Consider the following 24,720-nt stretch of genomic DNA (forward strand, 5'->3'; position numbering starts at 1 on the left):
TGATCTGAAGGGCTGCGACCGGTGGCTGCAGGAGGAGGAGGAGGAGGAGGGGGGGAGAGGGAGAGGGAGAAATGTCGCGCAGTGTTGTGTGGCCTCGAGTCATTTTATTCGGAGATTCAATAACACAGGTAAGAGCTTTGGCTCTCACACCGGCTTTGGCTTCCCTGCAGCCTGTGCTCAGCTCAGCTCTGCACTACACTACACCAGCGCGGCCTCATAGGCAGGACCAGGAAGAGCAGACCAGTCCCTGGGAATAGGGACTCCTCCCACTCAGCTCCTGTTAACCCCGCAAGCCAAAGCCCTGAGGATAGGGTGGTCCCTGACCCCCTCCACCCACCTATCTTCCTTCTCTCTCTCTCTCTCCGCTCCGAACGCCCCCTCGTCCTAGGCGACTTCAACCATCACTTCACTTCACCCCCCCCCCCCCACCCGCTCTGCCTCTGCTGACTTCTCCTCCTCCCTTATCTCCTCCCTCAATCTCTCTCTCCACATCCACTCCACCACCCACGTCCGCGATCACTCCCACTCGGGGCCTCACCGTCTCGGACCATCACTTCATTTCTCTTAACTCCTCAATCTCTTTCCCCACCGCCACCCAACCCACCTCCACCTCCTACCACCACTGGAAAAAATCTCCGCCTCCCCCTCCCTCTTGGCTGCCTTGGAGTCATCTGAACTCCTTCTGGTTTCCTCCCGAAATGACCTATCCTCCTCTTCTCCACAGCTCCCTCTCCTCCACTTTTGATCCCCTCGCTCCCCTCTCTTCCCGAACCGTCTCCTATTCATGTAAGTCACTGTGGTACACCAGCCACCTCCACTCCCTTAAACCACAGGTGCGTACAGCTGAGCGCACCTGACTTAAATCAAACTTAACAGTCCATTGGCAGATCTGGCTGGACCTTATCAAATCTTACTGCTCCGCCTTCGCCTCCGCTAAATCGTCGTTCTACTTCAAGACAATCAAGGACAACCCCAGGCTCCTCTTCTCCATCACCAACTCGCTCCTCTGCCCACCCTCTCACACCCCACCTTGCTAAGCCCGTCCAGAATCTTGGCGTCTTGTTTGACCTTCAACTATCCTTTCCACCCCACATCTGTGCCTTGAGCCGCTCTGCCATCTCCCACCTCTGCAACATCGCCCGGCTCCACCACTGTCTGACACCGCAGGCCGCCGAAACCCTCATACACACGTTCATTACATTGAGTCTTGACTACGCAAACTCCTTGCTTGTCGGCCTCCCCAACTCCTCCCTCCACAGGCTGCAGATCATCTAGAACTCTGCAGTTCATGTCCTCTCCCGCACTAGGCTCCGTGACCCTATCATCCCCATTCTCGCCCAACTCCACTGGCTTCCCATCACACAGAGGGTACAGTTCAAGATCCTGGTCCTCACCTTCAACTCCCTCCATGGTCTTGCTCCCCCGTACCTCTGCAACCTCCTAAACCCCTATCATCCTGCTCGCTCCCTCCGCTCAGCGTGCTCCGGCCTGCTTTACATCCCCCGCCTCGCCCGCCCCACTATTGGTGGGCAGGCCTTCTGCCACTCTGCCCCCACCCTCTGGAACACCATCCCGCAGTCTCTCCACCTCGCCACCCCCCTTGCCTCCTACAAGACTCATCTCAAGACCCTCCTCTTCAACCGTGCTTTCGATCTCCCTGCTTCCCCCCTCCCTCTACCCTCCCGACTCCGACCCCCAGCTCGGGTCCTTAACTCTGTCTGTCCAGCGTCTTGGGACGTCCTCCCGACGTGAAAGGGGCTACACAAATGTAATTTTGTTGTTGTTGTGTTCAGCAGAAAAGCTTCCCAGACAGCAATATCAATGGCACGCTATGTGGTTTTAGCTGGTTAGACTCCAGCAGCGCACTCTGGAGTCACCAAGCCTCGACTCTTGCAACCTGCGCCTAATACTTTCTGGAATTAGGTAAGCAGGATGTGTCCCTCCAGGGAGAAGGTGCCCATTCCATTCCAACAGTCTATCTCTTGGATTTCCATGTGTAGGTGGGATAATAATAATCCTTGCAATTGATATAGCGCCTTAGCACATCTTCAAGGCGTCTCAAAAATGCTTTACAGAATCTACTGTAAAGTGAACTGACTGTATATTTTGTGGGCGAAACGCAGCAGTCAATTGTGCACAACAGTATCCCACAAACAGTCGTGGATTGAGTGGACCAATTTATTATTTTTTTATATGAAGGAATTATTACCCCCTGGAAAAGCGATCCACCAATCGACTAACAACCGGGTTCCTACTTACTGCTATGTAAACAGAGCCGTGTGAAGTAAGGAAACTTGTCCAAGGCTTTGCCCTGCCGGGAATCAAACCCAGGTCTCTTGCTTTCGGGGCGAGTGCTCTAACCACTGAGCAGGGAAGCGTGGAAATCTCATTGTGATGGGTTTCCACGTGTGTCAGACACTCGTCTGACCAAAAAAAAGGAATGGCTCTGGGACATAAATGCAGTTTAAATGAAATGATGGAAGCTCACTCACCCCACCCCCATTTACAGGGATGCCTTTTTTTTAATTGCTGAACGAGGTTAGGCCCTGCTCGTCCCCATTAACCAAATTAGACCGAATCGTGTTTCACTGGGGAACAAGGGTTGTCCTTGCAGACAAGCCCCAATCCCCTCCTCCCCCACCCTCGAACTCTCCAGGCCCAAAACTGTCAAAGGATAATGTGGACCTGGATCATGTCTTCCCGACCACCCGAGCAAGGCAGGTGATTGGATCTCATCTCCGGCAGGGGAAGCCCAGCCTGAGCATAGTGACCAATTGCTCTAGTGAGTTCTGAGTTCCAGTATCTCCTCTTCCTCTTTGTGAGGGCAGATCATAATTATAATAATCCTGGCATTTGATATAGCGCCTTATCATGCCATTGAGATGTCTCAAAGCCCTTCACAGGAAACACTGTCCCGTAAAGTGAATTGACTCCTCAGATCAGAAGTACTGCAATCCAGCCAAAGGAATTGGGAGGACCTCAATCCTTCCCATAATAACCCTTCTGAGTTGCAGGGTTTGATGTACATTGAAAATCCCTTCCCTTTTCCCCTCAATGGGTTAAGCGTGTGCTGCCTGGGTTGTTGGTTGGTTGGTGGGTTGGTAGTTTGACTGAGAAGCTGTTTCAAAACATACCAAGCACAGAACCTCAAGGCTTTGTCTCTGTGAGGAGGCGTGCAGCTCACATCTCCTTTTGTACAGGGAAAAGCTTGAGCCGCCTCCTCTGATGGTTCAGTGGGTGGACAACAACAACTTGCATTTGTATACAGCGCTCTTCATGCGGGGTATTGTCTCACAGCGGAGACACGCCAAACTGATAAAACTGGTTGGGGGTTCAGATCACCAGAAGTCGTGCTCACTGTGCTTTGATCAGGCTCCACCTGGAGTAACGCATAAAATTCTGGTCGTCAGTCACCCACGTTTGGAGACCACAATACAATTTACATTTATTTATCACCTTTCATGTCGGGAGGACATCCCATAGGGAAGAGCAGCAACTAGGATGATTCCCCCTTATATCAGAGGGATCAGCTAGGTGGTGCAATTAGATAAGCCAGGGTTCTGCATCTTTGAGAATAGACAGGACATAACTTGCTGAAGAAGACTGAGAAAGTGAACTGGAGTCTCAGCCTAGATTGAGGTTGAACGTTTGGATAGGGATTATCTCCGGTGGTCAGGTGGAGTCTAGAGCTAGACGGTATAGTTTTAAAATCAACTGGGACCAGAACAGAGTTTAGGAGGAACTTTCACACACCCAGAGTGGGTGGCTGTGTGAAATTCTCTGGCACAATCAGTTGTTGGGGCGGCAACCGTGTGCACATTCAAAGCCTGGCCAAATGATTGATGGAGAATAAAGTTGTGGGATATGGGGGAAAAGCTGGGATATGGGACTAGGGATAGGGTCCAGGCTGGGCACTCGTGTTCAATATAAACATCAGTCAGACTGGATGGTTCAAATGGTCTGTTTCTGAGCAACAAATCAATGAGCTCAAAAGTTTTTTTGTCACACGTGAAGCTGAGCTGAAGTTTCTGATCCACTTCCAGTACAGAATACATTTTTTTGTTTGCCAGATGACTGACACGCTCAGAAACCCATCCAATCAGGCTGAGAGTTCCAGATCTACCACCACATCTGCCACACATGGAAATTTCCCTTTCTTGGAAATGAATGCTCACTCTTTTCCCTGCTCACCCAATCCCAGAAAGTATTAAGCACAGGGTAACGAGGGGTAAGACTTGGGAACCCCATAGTTTGTGTTGCGCTTTGGGATGTCCTCCCGATGTGAAAAGCCCTATACAAATGTAATATGTTGTTGTTGTTGTTGTTGTGATACACCTGGAGTTTAACAAACTAAAACAATGAAAGCGTTGTCTGGCAAGCTTCCCACTGCTTGTCCAGCAAGACCGCTGCACCTGGTAGAATTGTGGGTTGCAGAGTTGACAAGAGCTATGTGGAAAGAATCACACACCCGTAGTGGCTGGTCCGCTCCTCCCAAGTCCTGCTGGTGAAGCCAGGCTGGTTGGCTGGGTTGTCTTCAACAATGATTTGGAGTCCAACAGGGACCAGACTACTGAGACCTTCACTGAGGATTGACATGATTCTGTCAATTACATTATCTTGAAGTCAGCTCAGCCTGAAAGTGACCATGTCTCCCTCCCTTTCCCCATGAGGATAGTAACTGATCACACACTGACAAGTGAATACAATTATACAGGGTAAATCAGAAGTCCTTACACATAGGTCTGCATGAGATGTTTAAACAACATGCCATGTAAAAGTTTACATAAAACAACATTCACGAAGGTAATGAAAGACATTTCCTGTCATAGCTGCACACTCTGCACGAATGTTGTCTTAAAAAATAACATAATTAAGAATTAAAAACTATGAATAAGGACCGATTCATCCTGTATCAGAAGTTGCAAATTCGCTCTGATCACCATCTGCTCTCTTGCACAAATTTAGGCCTTGCAGTTAGTGTTGGCACAGTATTCAACTGGGGGAGGGGGTGAAGGCTTTGCATCCAGCCAGATCCTGCCCTTATCTTCTGTTCACGCGTACCCACCCACCCACCCACCCACCCACATTAGCAGGGTGAGGGAGTCAGGGGGCAACAATAGCAATCAGCAGCAACTGTCTGCCTTTCACCTCCCTAACCTGAGGCACTTTATACTGCCTCAAATGCTGCCTTGTCTGAGATCAGTTAACTCATTCCACATCCAGAACATGAAACCTTCCCAGTCTACAGCGCAGTCATTTACTGGATAAGCACGCTGAGCCTTTGGGTGGAAAGTATTATTTGCATTTTATATATGTTTATATTGTAGTAAACGTTGTGCTTCCCTTCTGTGTCTTACTACTTGGCTGTACTTCCTAAAGTTTGAAGTGAGGTGAACTCGTCAGTTGGAGGTTACATAATTTTAGGTAGACTACACAGCATGGGAATAGGCCATTCAACCCAATCAACCAATGCCACCATTTCTGCTCCATGCGAGTCTCCACCTATGCCTTATTCCCTCCCATACCCTTCAATCCCCTTCTCCCTCAGGTGTACATCTAGCTTCCTCTTAAATAATAATAATCCTTGCATTTGATATAGCGCCTTGTCACCTCTTCGAGACGTTTCAAAGCGCTGCACAGTATATACCGTAAAGTGAATTGACTGTATATTTTGTGGGTGGAATTTGTGACATAACACAAGTAATATTCCAGGAAGGTATAGCTGCCAGCTTACTCACCTACCTGGCCGCCCACTCACATACCCTTTCATCTATTCACTTGTACATCTGCCCACTCAGCTACTCAGAAGCCGTGTATGTTTGTATTTTTCTGCTGTGTTAATTGTATCAGGCTTGGGTCTACACGAATACAGTAATTAAACATTACAAGTCAGTGAGATAGATTCTGCATTAAGCCAGTACGATGCATGAGCTTGGATTTGCATTGAGGTGTGTATTCATGTGTAATCATATAGAGCTTGTAAATACTGTCACCAGAAATCATGTTTTGCTTGAAAACCTCAAAGAATGCTAAGTATTAAAGGGGAAATTAAAAGGGTAGGAAAGCAAGTAGGTTCAAGGAAACAACAATGGGTTTTAAAAATACAGCAACAACAACAACTTGCATTCATAAAATACCCTTTCACGTGGAATAGCACGTGGACTGCGTAGTTTGAACAAAAAAGAATATTTGTGCTTTTCAAAAAGTACAAGGGCACTACTGTTGCTAACTTATGGTGTGTTAAGTGCTCTGGGATGCTACCGTGTATGAGGGGCGCTATGTATAAATGCAAATTGTTGTTGTTGTTCTAACTGCTGTCGCTAGGTTACAGTGTGTTACAAAACAGGAGCTACTAAAATTCATTCTCCCACCCCAGCACTCAGCTTCAGTTTTACAAACTGTTAATTGTCAAACTGAACAGGTGTCAGCTGCTCATCGACCTTTTGAGAAGTGCGCTGGAGATCAATAATAATAACTTGCATTTGATGTAACTCCTTCAGTTTTCTGCAAAGTGTAGTGACTGTGTACTTTGTAAACAAACACAACAGCCAATTTGTACACAGCAATGTCCCTGAACAACCCTGAGGTGGATGAACAATTTAATCTGGAGGATTATTGACAAGGGTGCCTGGAAAGAAAACTCCTTTTATTGTCCATGGACACAGGCAGATTGGACCTCAGTTTAATTTTTCATCTGAAGGACTACACCTCTAATAATGCAGGGTGTAGCACTGTGTTGGATTTGATCTTAAAATCCTGTTATGGAACTTGAACCCACAACATTTTGACCCTGAAGCGAGAGTCCTACCCAGTGAACAAGACTGACATTTGTCTAATTTTTCCAATGGTTCAGACATTGCACTGCAAAAGAGTGACTGTGGGATCTGATGGGAATTAACAACATAATGTTGAATCATCAGCAAAAGAGTGGAAGACTCAGATGAGTAGAAGAAATCATTGATGTGCAGAAAGAACAGAGTGGGAGAGAAGAGTCCTGAGAAACTGCTGAGTTGATGGAAGAAAAGTTATTAATAATAATAATCCTTGCATTTGATATCATGTTATTGAGATGTCTCAAAACAGTTCACAGAATGTACAATAAAATGGATTAACTGTGTATTTTATGAGCGAAAAGAGGATAAACAAGAGCACAAGATTTGCCTGGATGAAAAAGGCCCTTTGGCTCATCCGATCTCATCCTTCCCGAACCCCACCCTACCATCCCCCATCGCTGCATCAAGCTGCTTTTAAAGTGAGTCCAGTTTCCTAACCTAAACCACTTTCCCAGTCATTAATTACCTGCTGTATAAAGAAACTGCCAACTACAGCAGAAAAAGAGGAACTAGAAAGGGAACTAGATTGGCAAACATGTACGATCATGAAACAGTAACTTATTTAGGTCTGTTGCATGTCAGACCCCATGAAAGGCTTTGGAGATGTCCACAGCGAAGGCAAACACATCGCTTACATTTTAAATGTCCTTTCTGGGGTACCTAAATAGTTTTGCCTATCATGAAAAATGGATAGCTGGAGCTTTCAGTCTACTCTTAAGCATGGTGATGGATTTCCGTATGTGTCAGACATTCGGCTGACCAAAATAATCAAAAGACTTAGATGCAACATTCCTCTTTTTGAAATTCAGTGGCTATTTAACTCTTACATACCCTCTATCTTATTACAAGGTTGTCTAAAATCGATTTTAATCTGAATAAAACATCAGCAAAGTAGCCATTCTGGGCATCAGTTGATATTCACTGCAGACCTGAATCAGCTACAGTTCACTGTGTTGGCAAGCAGAGGCCGCTGAGTTGATCTAATTATGTATGAGCTATGAGTCGAAGTAGGCAAACAGTCAAATGAGATGTCGTTTGGAATTAATGTTCTGTAGAATTGGTCCAACTGCAAGCATTGGTTATTAATATTTTGGAATTGAAAACTTGGCTGAGAATCCTGCTGGGTAATCACAACTGAGGCAATATTTCAGTTACTGCCCACTGCTGTGTCTGGATTTGCTCCTCGTGGTGAAGGCTTTTGACTGTATAAATTGGATGTAAGGCAGTCAGAAAACTTTGGATGTTCATTCATTCATTTCAAGCTGTTTAGAATACAAGACGTTGGAAGCCAACTTTGATCCCATTGTTTGCCAACTTGCCTAAATGTTTCCTGCGGGCATTATAACTGGTGTCATTCATTCTTATTTACCCTTCTTAAATATCTTACATATCTTAAAGTTGTTTCCGTCATTGGCAGCCTTACCCTCAGGGCTGATAGGTGCATGGTGCATAGATGCTCAAGTTGGGGTTACCAAGTGTACTTTCCAAGAACGACACGAAAATCAACACATTATCATCAGAGATTAATCCTGTTCTGGTGTCAATCTTTTTTTTATCACAGATTAATGCTGTTCTGATGGCGCAGTCTTTAAACAGTGAATTTAACCTGGTGCTGTTGGAGGATTCTCTAAAAGTACCAAATTTAATTTCTCCAATTTAGGATCCGAAAGAGCCATGAGCTGTTGAAATTCACCAGCTAAATTCTCACACAAGTCTGAACCACCAATAGAATACTCTTATTAGACGTGTGGAACTTGTGGAACATCTTCCCTCTATCCCTCTACCTCTCCCGCTCTTTATCTGTCTTTAAATAATAATAATAATCCTTGCATTATCACATCGTTGAGACGTCTCAAAGTGTTTCACAAGACAGTTGACGTGTATTTTGTGGGCGAATGGGGCAGTCAATTGTGCACAGTAGTGTCCTGCAAAGTCATGGATTGAGTGACCAAATTTTTTTGAAGGGATTATTACCCCCGGAAAGCGATCTGCCAATCGACTTGTAACCAGGTTCCTCCTTACTGCTAAGTAAACAAAGGTAAATCCTACTTTAATACCTAACTTTCCAACTGCACCTATAAATACTTCCCCTTCTCCCTTGTTCGGCATCCAATCCCCCCACTGTACAGTGCTCCAAGACACTATCCTGCGTTAAGGGCACTCTTTCAGTGCAAGTTGTTGTTGTGACCATCTGAATCAGTGGTTTGACACATGAGTTCTTTGTAGTAAAGCAACAAGTTTTGTCTAATGCTTGAGGAAGATCTTCTGTTTCTGTGGAAACGCTGTGTGTGTTAAATTAACTGTGACAGTGGAAAGAGTATAATTAATGACCGCTAGCTTGTGTAAGATTAGAAAAAATAAGATTTGTATGTACTGTAGTTTTTTTTATTTGAAAAAAAACAGGTTACATTTTTCTAAAGGTCAGAATGTGAAAGATGTTCACATGAAAGTACTTTCAAAACCAGTATTTACAGGTGGAACCTCAGGTAACTATAGCTAACTCACAACCAGCCAGAGGCAAGGGAGGAGCAGGGTGTGGCAACCATCATGCCTGGAGTACTGAGGTTAACATTTTCTGTTACTTAGAATTCATTAAAGCCCTTATTAAGCTTAATTATCAGTGTGCCAATTACGATGTGTGTGTGTGGGGGTTGGTGGATGAGGAGAGCGGGGTGTGGTGGGGGGAAATAATCAGTTTTGAGGATCAGGTTTACATTTTATACATTTCCAGACAATGCAGAAAGCTAAATAGCACTGATCAACCCCACCCGCGAAGCCCCTGCTCCCACACATTTGCTTAATGTGTTCACTCAATCCATGACTGTTTGTGGGACACTGCTGTGGGCAATTGGCTGTCGCGTTGCACCCACAAACTATACAGTCAACTCACTTTACAATATGTTCTGTGAAGCGCTTTGAGATGTCCCAACGACATGATAAGGCTCTATATCAAATGCAAGAATTATTATTATTGTTATAGTTAGGCTTGCCCATCCTTGGCAATTCCTGACTGCTTAATACAGTGCTGTAAGGTTTGAAGTTAAAAACTCAAGGTGGGTGGGAAGAAAGAAGCAAACCTTTGATGGAACCACGGGGTTTATTGGAGTTGTGTTCCCACAGATCAGTTTATGGCGATGGTTGTGAATGGCCCTGATTATCTGTCTCTTATTACTTCCCAGGGTTCTTTTGAGACCGGAGGGTGGGGTGCTGCCATTGCAAACAGACTAGTCAGGTAAGTTTGAACTTACCTATCCTAAGTTTGCTCCTGTCACTTATAGCAGCTGTTTAGCATGCGAGAATGATTCTGCATACTTTAATTAGCAGTGCTGGTCTTAGACTAAATGTTCCCGTCATACCAATCTGCCATTCTTTCAAAAAAAAGTCTTCATTAATAATAATAGTAAACATTATCCTTGCAGTTGATACAAACCCTTTTATCAACAACAAATCTGAAAACATTTTAACGATCACAAATTAAAAAATTACAAATTCTTTTTCCTATCATGTCACTTCAACCTTGGAAGTTTGCGGGATCAGATGGGTCTGTGTGCACTGAGTAACCATAAACATATCAGGGTACAGTATTATAATAATAATAGTCCTTGTGATTAATATAGTGCCTTTCAAGTCAGAAAGACATCCAAAAGGTATTCACAGGATTCACTGCAAAGGGCAGTGAATGTGTATTTTGTAGGCAGTGTATATGATGTCATTCATTTAAAGGGCAGCTGCTTGATTGAAGCAGAATGTACCATTTAGTTCCAATGATCAGCTAAGAATGAGGTCTCCAATGTGTGCTGTAGGATGCACAGGGTTTGCTATTTCCCAGGAGCATAAAATGAAATAAAATTCAGTGATATCACCACAGCCAAGCCAACAGCACTCGATTTCAAATCAATTGTTACAAAAGTTGATGAAACCTATTGTATGTTTGAATTGTGATGTCTGTGTGAACATCCTGATCAAGGTGAATGTTTCCTGCAAGATCAGAGAAGAGTGTCCTTATGTCTATTGTGGATTAAATTGTTTTTATAACATGTGAGTTCCAATATCATCACATGTGCTGTCAGTCTGGTTCAGTTCATATAAAATTATAATAATCCTTGCATTTGATATGTTACCTTATCACATCATCAAATGTCTCAAAGCGCTTCACGGGATATTGACCGTGCAGGACTGTGACCATGTATTACAGGCTAACGCGGCAGTTGATTTGTGTACAGCAATTCCCACAAACAGCTATGAAGTGAAAGACTAATTTTATTTGGGGGATTGCTGGCACACCTGCACTAACGCTCCGTGAGCCGATCAACTCCATCCTTGCCCGGCTTCACTAGCTCACAACAACAACAACAAGATTCCATTTATAGAGCGCCTTTCACATCAGGAGGACGTCCCAAGACGCTGGACAGTTGGGTCAGGACCCGAGCAGGGGGGAAATGGTCAGGGTGAGGGGAGGGGAGGGAGGGAGCGAGGAGGGGGTAGAGAGTCGAGAGGGGAGCTGAAGGCACAATCAAAGAAAAAGGTCTTGAGACCGGCCTTGAAGGAGGAAAGGGAGGAGGCGGCGAAGGCACTGGGGGATGGAGTTCCAGAGCCTAGGGACTGAGAGCTGATGGCCCGGCCACCGATGGTAGGGCGGTTGGGGCGGGGGATGTGGAGCAGACTGGAGCCAGAGGAACAGAGGGTACGGGCAGGTACGTAGGGGGATAGTAGGTCGGAGAGGTATGAGGGAGCGAGGCCGTGAATGGCCTTGTAGGTGAGGATGAGTATCTTGAATTCGATCCTCTGGGGGATGGGGAGCCAGTGGAGGCGAGCGAGGGTGGGAGTGATGTGGTCCCGAAGCCTGGTGCGGGACAGTACATGAGCTGCAGAGTTCTGAATGACCTGCAGCTTGTGGAGGGAGGTGCCGGGAAGGCCGACGAGGAGAGAGTTCCCATAGTCCAGCATTGAGGTGATAAAGGCGTGGACCAGGGTTTCAGCAGCGTGAGGGGTGAGGTAATGGCGTAGTCTGGCGATGTTCCAGAGGTGATGGAAGGCGGTGCCAGTTGTGGCGCGGATATGAGGGAGAAAGGACAGCTCAGGGTTGAACAAAACGCCGAGGTTCCTGACTGGCTCTGAGAGGTGGAGAGTGCAGCCTTGGATGCTGATGCTGTCAGCGCCTGAGGTGCGGAGGCGCTGACGCGAGCTAATCAGGAGGGCCTCAGTTTTACGCATGTTGAGCTGAAGAAAGTTGTCGGATGTCGGACAGGCAGCTGTCAGGACATCGGCGGTCGTGGAGTTGCGGGTAGAGGAGGAAAGGTAGAGTTGGGTGTCATCCGGATACATACAGCTCCCTAGAGGTTCGAGTTTAAAATCCTTGCCCTCACTAATGCCCCTCTGACTCACCCACTCCCTTGCCTCCTTCAAGGCCCATCCTGTACCGGCTATTTGAAAAAGCTACCAACTGGTCACATTCCTCCAATATTCCCCTTATAAGCCTGCACATTTTTCCTTTTTAAGTACCTATCCAATTCCAGTTGTTGGAATCCAATTGTTGTTGTATATGGAGCTGAGCAGATTCCTATATCAAATGCGAGTAGAAATATTTACCCTTTTGCACAAAACATTTTGTGCAACAAAATTCTCTTTTTTTTTAAAGACAATGTGACGTGCTGAACCGAGGTCTGTCAGGTTACAACACAAAGTGGGCTCTCAGCGTTCTGCCGAGGATCATCCCCCAACCTACCAGCCAGGAACACATCGCTGCTGTCACCGTGTTTTTTGGAGCTAATGACTCTGCATTGAAAGGTAGGCATTACTCATAGAGTTGCTGCCCCTTTCTCCCCCACCAACACCTCCACACCTGAGAGTGTTCAGCCAGCAACGGATACAAGGTAAGCGGCTGAGTGTGTTACACAGCGCACAGAAATCATAGGCCAAATTTAATCACTCACTAGGACTGGTTAATATGATTAACATTTCCATCTGTACCTTTCCAATTGCTAGAGATCCAGTGTTCTCTTCACAACTTCACATTGTGTACTTGCTGCTGAGAGAGAGAGATTAACAATTACATGAAGCAGAGGGTGGAATTAATGCAGAGTTCCAGCACCGACTTTATTTGTTTGAATAATATAATAAAATACAGGTTTTTTTTGAAAAAGATAGTTTAGGAGGAACATTGTTACACTTTGGTGGTGAGAATGTGGAACTCACTGCCAGAAGCTCCGGTTGAAGCAGAAAGCATGAATGTATTTAAGAGAAGACTTGATGGAGACGAGGGAGAGAGGAATAATAATAATAATAATCCTTGTATTTGATATAGTGCCTTACCACGTCTTCGAGACTTCTCAAAGTACTTCACAGCATCTACTGTAAAGCAAGTTGGCTGTATTTTGTGGGCAAAACGCAGAGGCCAATTGAGCACAGCAGTGTGCCACAAACAGTCGTGGATTGAAGTTACAATTTTTTTTTGTAGGAATTATTATCCCCGAGAAACGATCTGCCAATTGACTAACAGCCGGGTTCCTACTAACTGCTAGGTGAACAGAGGCATGTAGAGTAAGAAAACTTGCCCAAAATTTCATCCTGCCAGGAATCAAACCCAGGTCTCTTGCTTGCTTGCGAGTGCTCTAACCACTGAGCTACAGGACCCCACACAGGAATAGAGGGGAATGGGAGGTGTTTAGGCTTACGTGGACTATAAGCAGTCACACAGACTAATTGGGCCAAATGGCCTGTTTCAGTGCTGGACAGTTTATGTAAACCTAAGTATCCAAATCTATGATTCAGGGAAATGCACCTCCCCGTCACGAGTGAAACCCTCATGAAACTCACCGTATTCTATACGTCTATACTTGTGAGACCAGTTTTTGATCAAAAAATAAAAAATCCTTACATTTCATTCTATTATATTTCTAAATTATACTTCACCCACAAAATACACAGTCAATCTACATTACAATATATTCTGTGAAATGCTTTGAGATGTCTCAATGGCATGATAAGGCACGATATCAGATGCAAGGATTGCTATCGTTATTTAATTTAACACCTTTCACATCAGGAGTGTCATGGCTGTTTGTGGGACATTGAGTCCTGTAGCTCAGTGGTTAGAGCACTCGCTTGAGTTCAATTCCAGGCAGGGCGAAACCTTGGGCAAGTTTCCTTACTCCACACGCCTAATAATAATCCCTCCAAAACCAAAAACAATAATTAAATTGGTCATTTTCAATCTACGACTGTTTGTGGGACATTGCTGTGCGCAATTGGCTGCCGCGTTCGCCCACAAATATACAGTCAATTCACTTTACAGTGTGTTCTGTGAAGCGCTTTGGGACGTCCTCCCGACGTGAAAAGCGCTATATCAAATGCAAGGATTATTATTATTATTATGATGTATGCAAATTAACTGCACACTTTCCCACAAAACACACAGTCACTACACTTTATGGTAAATCCAGTTAATGTAAGCATTATTATTATCTTTATTTTTGCCTTTTAGTTCTCCATCTTCATTGGAGGTGAAATCTGCATTCTTGGATATGTTGCCGTCTTTTTCTTCCTCTTAATCTTCTTGCTTCTCCTCAGGTCCAGACTTTTCCAGACCCATTGTTGCTCCCAGAAAGAGAGTGATGGGATTGAGGTTGTGATCATGGCTGAAGTTGTGAGGTTTAGTTAGCTGCTGATTTAAATTCTTTGAAAACATTTTTAAAGGTTTTAAAGGAAGAATGTACCTCACAACCTCCAACCCCACCCACACACACATCCTCCCTCCCCCTCTCTCCCTCCCTCCCGTTCTCTCCTTCCCCCCCACTCTCTCTCTCTCTTTCTTTCCCTCCCCCCCACTCCCAAGATCACAAGTCACAGATGTGGAAAATATGGGTATTATTTAACACTTGCGTTGTCTGGTTTACATTATCGGAGATTTCCAGACAACCTAACGAGGAAGCTGGGCACTGCACCTGGTTTTCTTTGAAATTTATCCCTGACAAAGTTATATCCTTATATGTAGACACTTCAAATGTTCTTTCACACACATTTGCTGGATACAGTCTATACTTTATATGTGTACCCTGTGAAGTGCTGTGAAACGTCTCAAAGACATGATGTATTATTATTATAATAATACATTTTTGGGATGTCAGCCGGGTGTCTGACACATGTGGAAACCCACCACTTTGCTTAAGAATATCAAAACCCAACTGAGAATTCCATGCATCCCACCTACACATGGAAATCCCAGAGACAGATTGCTGGAATGGAATACGCCCTCGCTCCCTGGAGGAACACATCCTGCTTACCTAATTCCGTAAAGTATTAGGCTCATGGTTGGCAAGAGCCAAAGCTTGGGGACCCTAGAGTGTGTGTTGGGGTACTGCTGGAATCTAACCAGCTAAAACCGCATAGCCTCCCATTGATATTGCTGTCTGGCAAGCTTTCCCACTGCTTGTCCAGCTAGGACCACCCTAGCCGTTAGATAGTTGAGTTCACAGCCTGGCTGTGTTGTCATCAGCAGTGCCCTGGAATATTGCGGACCTGCCTGGTTCATGAACCAGACTACCGGAATATCATAATTGAGCCACAGAGGGTTGGCTCAATTATGATATTCCGTTGCCAACATGCGTCACTTTGGAGCCAGTTCAACTCCATGGATCCTTCACTTACCCCTCCCCAAAGAGGATAGCCTTTTCCTGAGAAGAGCAATAACGAGGAAAGGTACTATACCTATGCTCTAGCATTAGCATAGGGAGCTGTAACTGTTACATGTACAAAAACATATTTGCTCCACAATGTCCAGAGGCTCTGACCATTTCCAGCAGTGTCAGATCTTGAACTTTTTTGCACAGTTGTTTCAGGATAAAGAGTCTGCACAAAACCTGCTATGACTATGGCTAGCAGGAACCCCTCCCAAATGTTCCTTATTCCTTGGAGCTAAATAAAAAGGAATTACCAGTGACGATCAGAACTTTATAATAATAATCCTTACATTTGTTATCGCGCTTCATCACAGCATTGTGATATCTCAAAACACTTCACGGTATTTTACTGTGAGGAGTAGCAACTGTGTTTTTGTAGGCAAACACAGCTGCCAGTTTGCATAAGGGAATGTCCCACAAATTGCTGTGAAGTGAATGACTGATTTTATCTGGGAGGTTGTTGGCCAGGAAACAAGGAGAATCTTCTCCTTTTGAATAACGCTTTGAGATCTTTAATGTCCACCTGAACAGGCAGATCAAGACATTGGTTTAACATCTGATCAGAAGGACAATATCTCTAACTATACAGCAACCCCTCCCCCAATACTGTATTGAAGTGTCAGCCTGGACTGTGAGTTCAGTCTTGGCATGAGATGGAACCCACAATCTTCTGACTCAGAGGCGAGAGTGCTACCAACTGAGCCAGGCTGACACTTTGACAGAAATTGTTTAAAGCTACCCATTTAGAACTAATTGTTGGTACAATGCTCACTGCCTGGTTCTTTCACACCTATTGGATTCTGGCAATAGGCAATTACTGCCAACATGTTATCTGAGGGGGTGGAGAGGGACGAGACATGAAAAAGACACATTCAGATCACAGTGCGTCAGCCTGCCTCATTGGTAGAACCCTCGCCTCGGAGTCAGAAGGTTGTGGGTTCAAGACCCACGGCAGGACTTGGAATCACATGGTCTAAGCTGATACTCCAAAGCAGTGCTGGAGAGGTGTTGCATTGTTGGAGGTGCCGTTTTTTGAATGAGATGTTAAACCGAGGTCCCATCTGCCTGTTCAGATGGATGTTTAAAGATCCCATGGCACTACTCAAAAAGAGAAGGGAGTTTCTCCCAGTGTCCTGGCCAATAATACCCCAAATTAAATTGGTCATTCACTTAATGGCTATTTATGGGACATTGCTGTGTACAACTGGCTGCCGCATTCACTCACAATTTTTTTTTGAGGGATTATTATACCCGGAAAGCGATCCACCAATCGACTAACAACTGGGTTCGTACTTACTGCTAGGTAAACAGAGGCGTGTGAAGTAAGGAAACTTGCCTATGGTTTTGCCTCGCCTGGGAATCGATCCTGGGTCCTCTCGCTTGCAAGGCGAGTGGTCTAACCACTACACTACGGTACTCCACAGAATATACTGTAACGTGAATTGACTGTATATATTTGGGGGCGAAACATCTGTATTGTTCTCCTTCTGTTTATATCTAGAAGTGAACCTAGCTCAGCATGTTCCCCTGCCCGAGTACACTGAAAACCTGAAACGTATGATCAACTACCTGAAATCAATAGGCGTTTCTGAAGAAAAGGTGATCATGGTAACACCACCTCCGCTGGATGACTCAGCTTGGGAAAAGGCGTGTATTGCCAAAGGTAATGGAAACACCTTTCATACAGAAATGTCTATAGCCGCACAAACAATCTAAGGCAATTACTACCGTTTAGTCAGCAGTGAGTCATCATTATTGCTTGGAGCACAAAAGGAAATATATGGATGTTCTGTGATAGAGTCTGAATAAGCAGGGAAGGAGTCAGGCTCACAGGGCACACCTACCTCTCAATACATAAAGCTCAGATGGACTCTGTTGGAATGCAAGTTGTGAACAGCATTACATCTGTAAAAATGTCCACAAGGGATTTTTTTTATATAAAAAAAGAAACTGTTCCCCTATGGAAACGACTAGCATGTTTGAAATTGAGAGAATTATAAAACCTCGGATGAATAAGGCAAAATGGACTTCTAAATATGTGGCGAGAGACACTTCAGTTCAGATCAATGCAGAATACAGGACAGCACCAATGCCTTCATGTTTGACAACAGCAATTTGCATTTATCCAATGCCCTTCCTCCCCATCACTTCCTGCCCCAGCAACTCCCTATCTCTATCCCTCTCTCTCTACCCTGCTCACACCCCACTCTATCCACCCCTTCGTTCTGGTTCTCACAACACTGAACAATGGCATAGTTTGCCAATGCAAGGAGAAAGGGGAGGTGACTGTAGGCATGATCAAAAGAGGAAAGTTTTCAGGTGGGATCTGAGGGTGGGGGAGGGGGCAAGGAGTTCCAGATGATTGAGGTGTAGTGGCTGAAAGCATGGCCGCTGATGGTAGACTGGCGAGGTCGAGAGTCGCGAAAGGGGCGGGTGAAGCCAAAGGAAGAGTGGAGTGTGAGTGGGCTGAAGAAGTAGAGCCACGGCATGAAGTAATATCCAGGTGAGTGTGAGGATCTTGAAATCGATCCATTGTGTGAAAGTAAGTATTATACATATAAGAGCGATGTACCAATAATAATACCATTTAATGATTAGATCTATTTGCAGGTAACGCTTTTTCCTCTTCTCCCCTCACCCCCACCTCTACACATACACATGACTATTTTTCCTGTATCCCATTACGAACACAGCAACAAGACATATATCTGAACAATGACTCGTTGCACATACTTTCCATTTTCAATTTACCAGGAATTTTTAAATGTAAAGCTATAAACCATATTATTTATAAACATCGCTGTTAACTTGTCTGTTCCCAGTAGTTTTCATCTCTTGTAAAACTGATGACTTGTATTTCTGTTTTGGTGTTTCTCTGAGCCTTTCTACTAAAGCAGTGACTAATGTGGATAGCATTCAACCCAGCAGCCCTTTGGTCCCTTACTCATGTGACAAGTCTCACCTTAGGGCATTAATCATCAGCAGCTGTTTTGGGGCACTTGAGGGGTTGGTGATTTATAGCTGAGCACTTTCCAGGGACTGTCACTAGATAGCAACGGAGTGTAGGAATTAATTATTTTTTCCCCAGCCCAAAGCCATGAGAGTCATTTGCAGCACCTTTGGAAAGTAGTCACATGTGTGAATGATAGTTGAGCATCAAACTTAGCTGTCAAGCCAGTGAAACCAGCAAACTCAACACAGACAAGGAGACAAATTTGTGACCTTTCTGGTCTCGATCGCTCAGTGTAAGATCTCACCAGGCTGTGCTGTTAAAGAGTTCTGAGGTTACATGAACACTGTTGTTTTCCTCTTACTGTTTACTTTCTCCCAATGAAAAGTAAACCTTAGTACCCTAGTTTACTCCACAGCTCTATTGGTAAACTGGTGTGAGGAGCCAAATAGAGTAGGAATAGTAGCCCTGATTCCTGGTCTGTGCAGATAATTGATGTTATCCAGTGTGATGGTGAGGTTTCTACAAATGACTTCAGGGCCCTAAGTTAGGAAATGAGAAGTGGGCCAGGATTCCTGTGCCTGATTGCTGTCCATGTGGGATGTTAGCTGAGCACAATATTGGGCACAGTTGTGATGCCTCTTCCTTCCCACGGTTCATACCAACAAAGAGTGTTTAGACTAACAATCCAATGGATTATTGGACTAGGTACTGGGATGGTGGCAGTGGTCTTGGATCTGGAATCTAGAATGAGTTGAAGGTATCGTTGGAAGAGTAGGGGAAAACCTTGACACCATTATAACACCTATATTTTGGATCCATAAAATTCCATTCTTTGTTACTGTGAGGTGAGATGGTGCGTTTGACTATACATGTGCAAGGAGCAGACCAGCCAGTTCATGTTCTTCTAAAAGGAACAAATAAGCTGTTTATGGGTAGTTGCTTCACCTCGATTTTGCTACGCAGGCCCACAGTGGGAAATGACATCAGTGTCAACCTGGCGACTTACAAATTGGCATTTTAGGATGACAAGGTGGCCAGTAAACAGGGAGTGAGCAGGCTGGCTTCAAGCATGCTCAGTGAACAGTCTACAGTGCAAACATATTAGAAGGGTATTTGTGCTTTAGTGATATTGGGCTGCACTGTAAAAGGAATTTAATACCAGGTCTTTTTTTTGGGTGGTGGGGGGGGGGGTTGATGGGGAAATCAGCCAGGTGTCTGACAAATACAGAAACCCATCACCATGCTTAAAGAGTATCCCAGTTCATGCTCACCTCAAATGTCCTTCACAATGCATGCTTGCCAGTCAAATCTATTTCCTCCATCTCCAATTTAATCAGTCTCCATAAATATCTGTTTCCTCATGGGAGCCTGGGAATTATACTGGAAAATAACACTACTACAGTTTATCTTGCAAAAATGAGACCAACATATTCCTATTGTAGTCGGTAAAAATCAAGATTAAAATGATAAATTCTTAATTATGAAAAAACTGATCCTTTGTATTCAATTAGCACTGCTGCTAAACAGTCCCTGTGTGAACGTATGTTTCAATTATCTATTGCTGTAGTGAATTATCCACAATTTAAGAATAATATTCTAAAATGAGACAATATAACAGTAGGGATTAGGGACACATTTTCTGTTCATTATGGGATTTGTAATGCAGCTATCAGATTTTTTTGCTTCAATGTCATCTAAAAGAGTCTGTTTCACTTGTGTGTATCCCTTTAGGTGGGAAATTGGACAGACATAACCCAGTGGTGAAGCAGTACGCTCTGGCGTGTGTTAAGGTAGCTGCAGAATGTGGAACAGATGTGCTCGATCTCTGGACTTTGATGCAAAAGGACAAGCAGGTGAGAAATTTAAAAACACGTTTATTCCTTAGAGAAACTCAGCAATCCATGTCCCTCATAATATTATATGTCTTCTAATGCTGCTCACTCAGTCTTCTCTGTGAGAGTCTCTCAGAGTCTAATAACATGATACAAAAACAGAGAGAGCTGGTAAAACTCAGCAGGTCAAGCAGCATCTATGGAGAAAGGAAAGTGAGCCAACGTTTCGAAGTTCTGACGAAGGGTCGTGGACCCGAAACATTGACTCACTTTCCTTTCACCATAGATGCTGCCTGATCCCCTGAGTTTCCCCAGCTCTTTCTGTTTTTGTTTCACATTTCTAGCATCTGCAGTATTTTGTGTTTTGGTCTAATAACACGATATATGGGCTTACGCATGAAGTTGGTCACCCCTTAAGGAAACAAAACACCCAGTATCGTTCGAGAGGAGGGTAGATGGAATAAAATCAAGCCACAACACAATTTCACAGGTCTTTGTGATGTGACAACATTGTTATTTTAAATAAATGTTATAAAGGATGTTGATGAGCTCATGTAGGGTTCTGACATGGAGTTACTGAGATCATTGTGGAGCCCAATTATCAGCAGCAAAGAGTCCCAGCAACAGTAGGATTCCCTACTAGATCAGACTTTTGGCTCATAAATTCAGCGAATCCAAAATCTTGATGATGACATCAGTACTCACTTAACTAATGAGGAAACAGTTATTGTAACTTATTGTAACTCAGAATTATTTTTTCATAAAAATGTGTTCCTGACATCTGCCTGCACTCTATGTTTTCCACAGTAATTTTGTGGGTCAGCCAGGTATCTGGTTTAGTTTCTCTTAGGCCTGGTTTCTGCATGTGTCAGGGTTCCACACAGGTCCACCTATGTCTGGAATAGAATACGCTTTCTCTTCACAAATGTGAAGTGTCCTGCTAACCCGATTCCAGAGAGTATTAGGTGAGTGTAAAGGCTTGAGAACTCCAGAGTGCATCTTGGCCTTTAAACCAGCTAAAACCCTACAGCTTGCCATTGAAACTACCGTCTGGTGCAGAGGATGACTTGAGTGTTAAGTGGCATTACCCAAGTTCTGAGATGGTTCGAAGATTCTTCACCCAGAAGTGGATTACCCAAGATAACCACGAACAAGATATCATAGAATCCTACAGCACAGACCATTCAGCCCATCTTGCCTGTGCCGGCTCTTTAAAAGAGCTGTCCAATTACTCCCACTCCCCTGCCCTTTCCCCATAGCCTTGTAGCATTTTTCCCTCGATGCCATCCCCACCTCGCTCCTCGTCTCTCAGCTCCACCTTCTGGCCCCTCTCCTGTCCGATGTCATCAACCTCTCCTTGTCCACCGGTTCAGTTCTCACCTCCCTAAAAATGTCCGTCATCACCCCCATCTTGAAAAAACCTTCCCTGGATCCATCCCTCCTCTCCAGGTACCGCCCCATCTCCAACCTCCCATTCCTCTCCAAGGTCCTGGAATGAGTCGTCATGTCCCAGCTCCGCTCCTTTCTCTCTCACCATTCCCTCTTTGAAGCCCTTCAATCCGGCTTCCACACTGCCCACAGCACGGAAACAGCCCTGGTCAGTCACTAATGACATTCTGAACATCTGTGACCAGGGCTCCCTCTGCCTCCTTGTCCTCCTTGAACTCTCTGCCACCTTCAACATTGTCGACCACTCCATCCTCATACACTGGCTGAGTGGACGGAACGGGCGGGTTGGTTGGGGGTTAGGAGATCGCAGAGGCAGGCTGGAGCAAGGCCTCCTGATTGGCTCACGCCAGTGTCTCAGGCTCCGGCAGCATCAACCTCCATGGTTGCACACTACAACTCACTAAGCCAGTCAGGAACCTAAGTATCTTGTTCGACCCTCAATTGTCTTTTCTCCCCCACATTCAAGCCATGACCCGCTCTGCCTTCCCTCACCTCCGTAACTTCGTCCGACTCCACCACTACCTCACCCCTCAGGCCGCTGAAACTCTTGTTCATGCCTTCATCACCTCCAGGCTCAACTATGCAAATGCCCTGATCGGCCTTCCCAACTCCTCCCTCCACAGGCTGCAGATAATCCAGAACTCTGCAGCCCATGTCCTCTCCCGCACCAAACTCTGTGACCCCATCTCCTCCATTCTCGCCCGACTCCATTGGCTCCTTATCCTTCAGAGAATCCAGTTCAAGATCTTGGTCCTCATATACAAAGCCCTCCATGGGCTCTCCCCACCCTACCTCTGTGACATCCTAGCCCCCTATCAACCCGCCCGTTCCCTCCGCTCAGCCGGCTCTGGCCTGCTCCACGTTCCCCGCCCCACCATTAGTGGGAGAGCCTTCAGCCACTCTGCCCCCAACCTCTGGAATTCCATCCCCCAATCACTCCGCCTCGCCCCCTCCTTAGCCTCCTTCAAGTCTCGCCTCAAGACCCTCCTCTTTGACCATGCCATCGGCCACCTCCCTTCCTTCCCCTCCAACCTAGCTCAGGTCTGAAATGCTGTACTGTGTCCAGCGCCTTGGGACGTCCTCCCAATGTGAAAGGCGCTATACAAATGTAATCTTGTTGTTGTTATTGTTTTCAAGTATATATCCAATTCCCTTTTGAAAATCATTATTGAATCTGGTTCCACCACACTTTCAGGCATTCCAGATCACTGACCTTTGATAGCAGCTCGAGTCATAACTGACAAACCACAAGCATTCCAAGCAAAGTTATATTTAACACAATATTTCAATTAAATTTTAAATCAGTTAAAAAAAAGCCTGAAATTTATAATGTAGATGAACTCTAAATGAGTTGGGCATTGCCAATTTCTGCACCTCAAGATATTAAACATCCAAACAAAACATTAAAAACTTTCTATTAAAAACAGAACAGTGAAGTAGCCACACCAAACAAGGTTTTCATTAACCTCATGATATGTTCACCAGAGCACATATTGCCTGTCTCAGAAAAGATTACTCACAGGGCTCCACCACAGTGCTTTGATGTGATTTTCAAAAAAATATTTACTTTAAAAAAACAGATCCACATGGAAGTGTCAGTACTTCTGCCCCTTCTCTATATTTTATACATTTAAGTCTGGTAAATGCAGGAGTATCAGAGAAGGTGCAATGTGAACAAGTCTAGGGGTGAACTTTGCATAAACATCTCTGCAGGCACTGCATAAAGAAAAGCTGCATTTCTGGAGACCCTTGATGGATCAATTTCCTCTTACAGCTAGGAGCTCTCATTGTACAGGGGCGATCCAACCTCATGGGTTGGTATTGTAGCATGAGAACACGGTGAGGTTTTGGGCATATATGATGTACTTCTGGAAGAGAAAATAAAACAAGCAGATCCTTTACGACCTTCCCTTCGGCACTACCAACTTAATGGTACTGGAACTAGAAAGAAAGCCAACAACAAAGTCTGGTATTCAGTGTTATCACAGCCTTCACTAGTTATTTCAGTATTAACAATTGGGGGTTTGAGTGGGGGCGCTGGAAGGCTTTACACTTACGTGATCTACATGGTTTCAATGTGCTGCAACTGCCTGCCTTTGGAATGAGGTAGGCTGACAATACCTTCACTTGGCATTACAATTAGTATTCGCCTGCAAAAATATAGTCAATTCACTTTACATCTATATCAAATGCAAGGATTATTATTATACAAGCCTTGCCACAAGATAAATGTGCTAAATTTATCAGCTTCCGTTTCTTGCATACATAACCAATTAATGAAAGCTGTGTTATTAGTTGAACTTTAGATGCTTATGTTTTTTTTAATATTACAATGCAGGACATTTCCTCTCATCTTTCGGATGGATTGCATTTATCAGAGGAAGGAAGTGTCTTTCTCGAAACACATCTGTGGCCACTACTGCAACAGAAAGTAGCCAGTCTGCCGCTGCTCCTGCCACACTGGAGCAACATAGATCACCTGAATCCCAAAGCCAGTCTCCTGACGTAACCTGAATGCTAACTGCAAGTCAAACAGTGAACTTGGGAAATCTCAGGGATTCAGCCCTCCAATGGATTCAAAACATCTTACAGGAGTTCTGCCAAATGGATCAAAAAGCTACATGTAAAAGTTGACAGTAGTACATGGGGGCTAAATGTAAAGTGAAACTATCAGTGCCGTCAGGTCCTCGAGCACCAGCTCTGTCTGCCCTTTCCTCAAATGTCATTTCATTTGGGCTGGGCGACAAGCTGCACATGAGCCAAGCAACGGCAGATTAAAGTGTATGTCAGCTTTTACTCACTGTGCACTGTGTTTACTTTATTTCCAGTTTTTTTCCTGCATTTCTGATGTACATTCCATCTATTCCCCTGCTCTAAGGAGTCAACAAGTATTGTGTGCAAATTAGCTGCCACGTTGGCCCACAAAACATTCACTCAAATGTATAATACGTACAATGAAGCGCTTTCCTGACGTG

General features: G+C 44.7%; 1 protein-coding gene across 1 annotated transcript; it reads left to right on the plus strand.

The window, feature by feature from the left end:
* On the plus strand, positions 1–24,541 carry iah1 (isoamyl acetate hydrolyzing esterase 1 (putative)). Its single transcript, XM_007906482.2, has 6 exons — positions 1–128; positions 10,013–10,065; positions 12,472–12,620; positions 17,013–17,174; positions 20,196–20,317; positions 24,084–24,541. Exons 1-6 carry the CDS (start codon positions 72–74, stop codon positions 24,252–24,254), a joined length of 714 nt encoding a protein of 237 aa, XP_007904673.1. The 5' UTR covers positions 1–71; the 3' UTR covers positions 24,255–24,541.
* The last annotated feature ends 179 nt before the right edge of the window (positions 24,542–24,720 follow it).

Source organism: Callorhinchus milii, unplaced genomic scaffold, assembly GCF_018977255.1.
Source record: "Callorhinchus milii isolate IMCB2004 unplaced genomic scaffold, IMCB_Cmil_1.0 Scaffold3, whole genome shotgun sequence".
Taxonomy (NCBI): Eukaryota; Metazoa; Chordata; class Chondrichthyes; order Chimaeriformes; family Callorhinchidae; genus Callorhinchus; species Callorhinchus milii.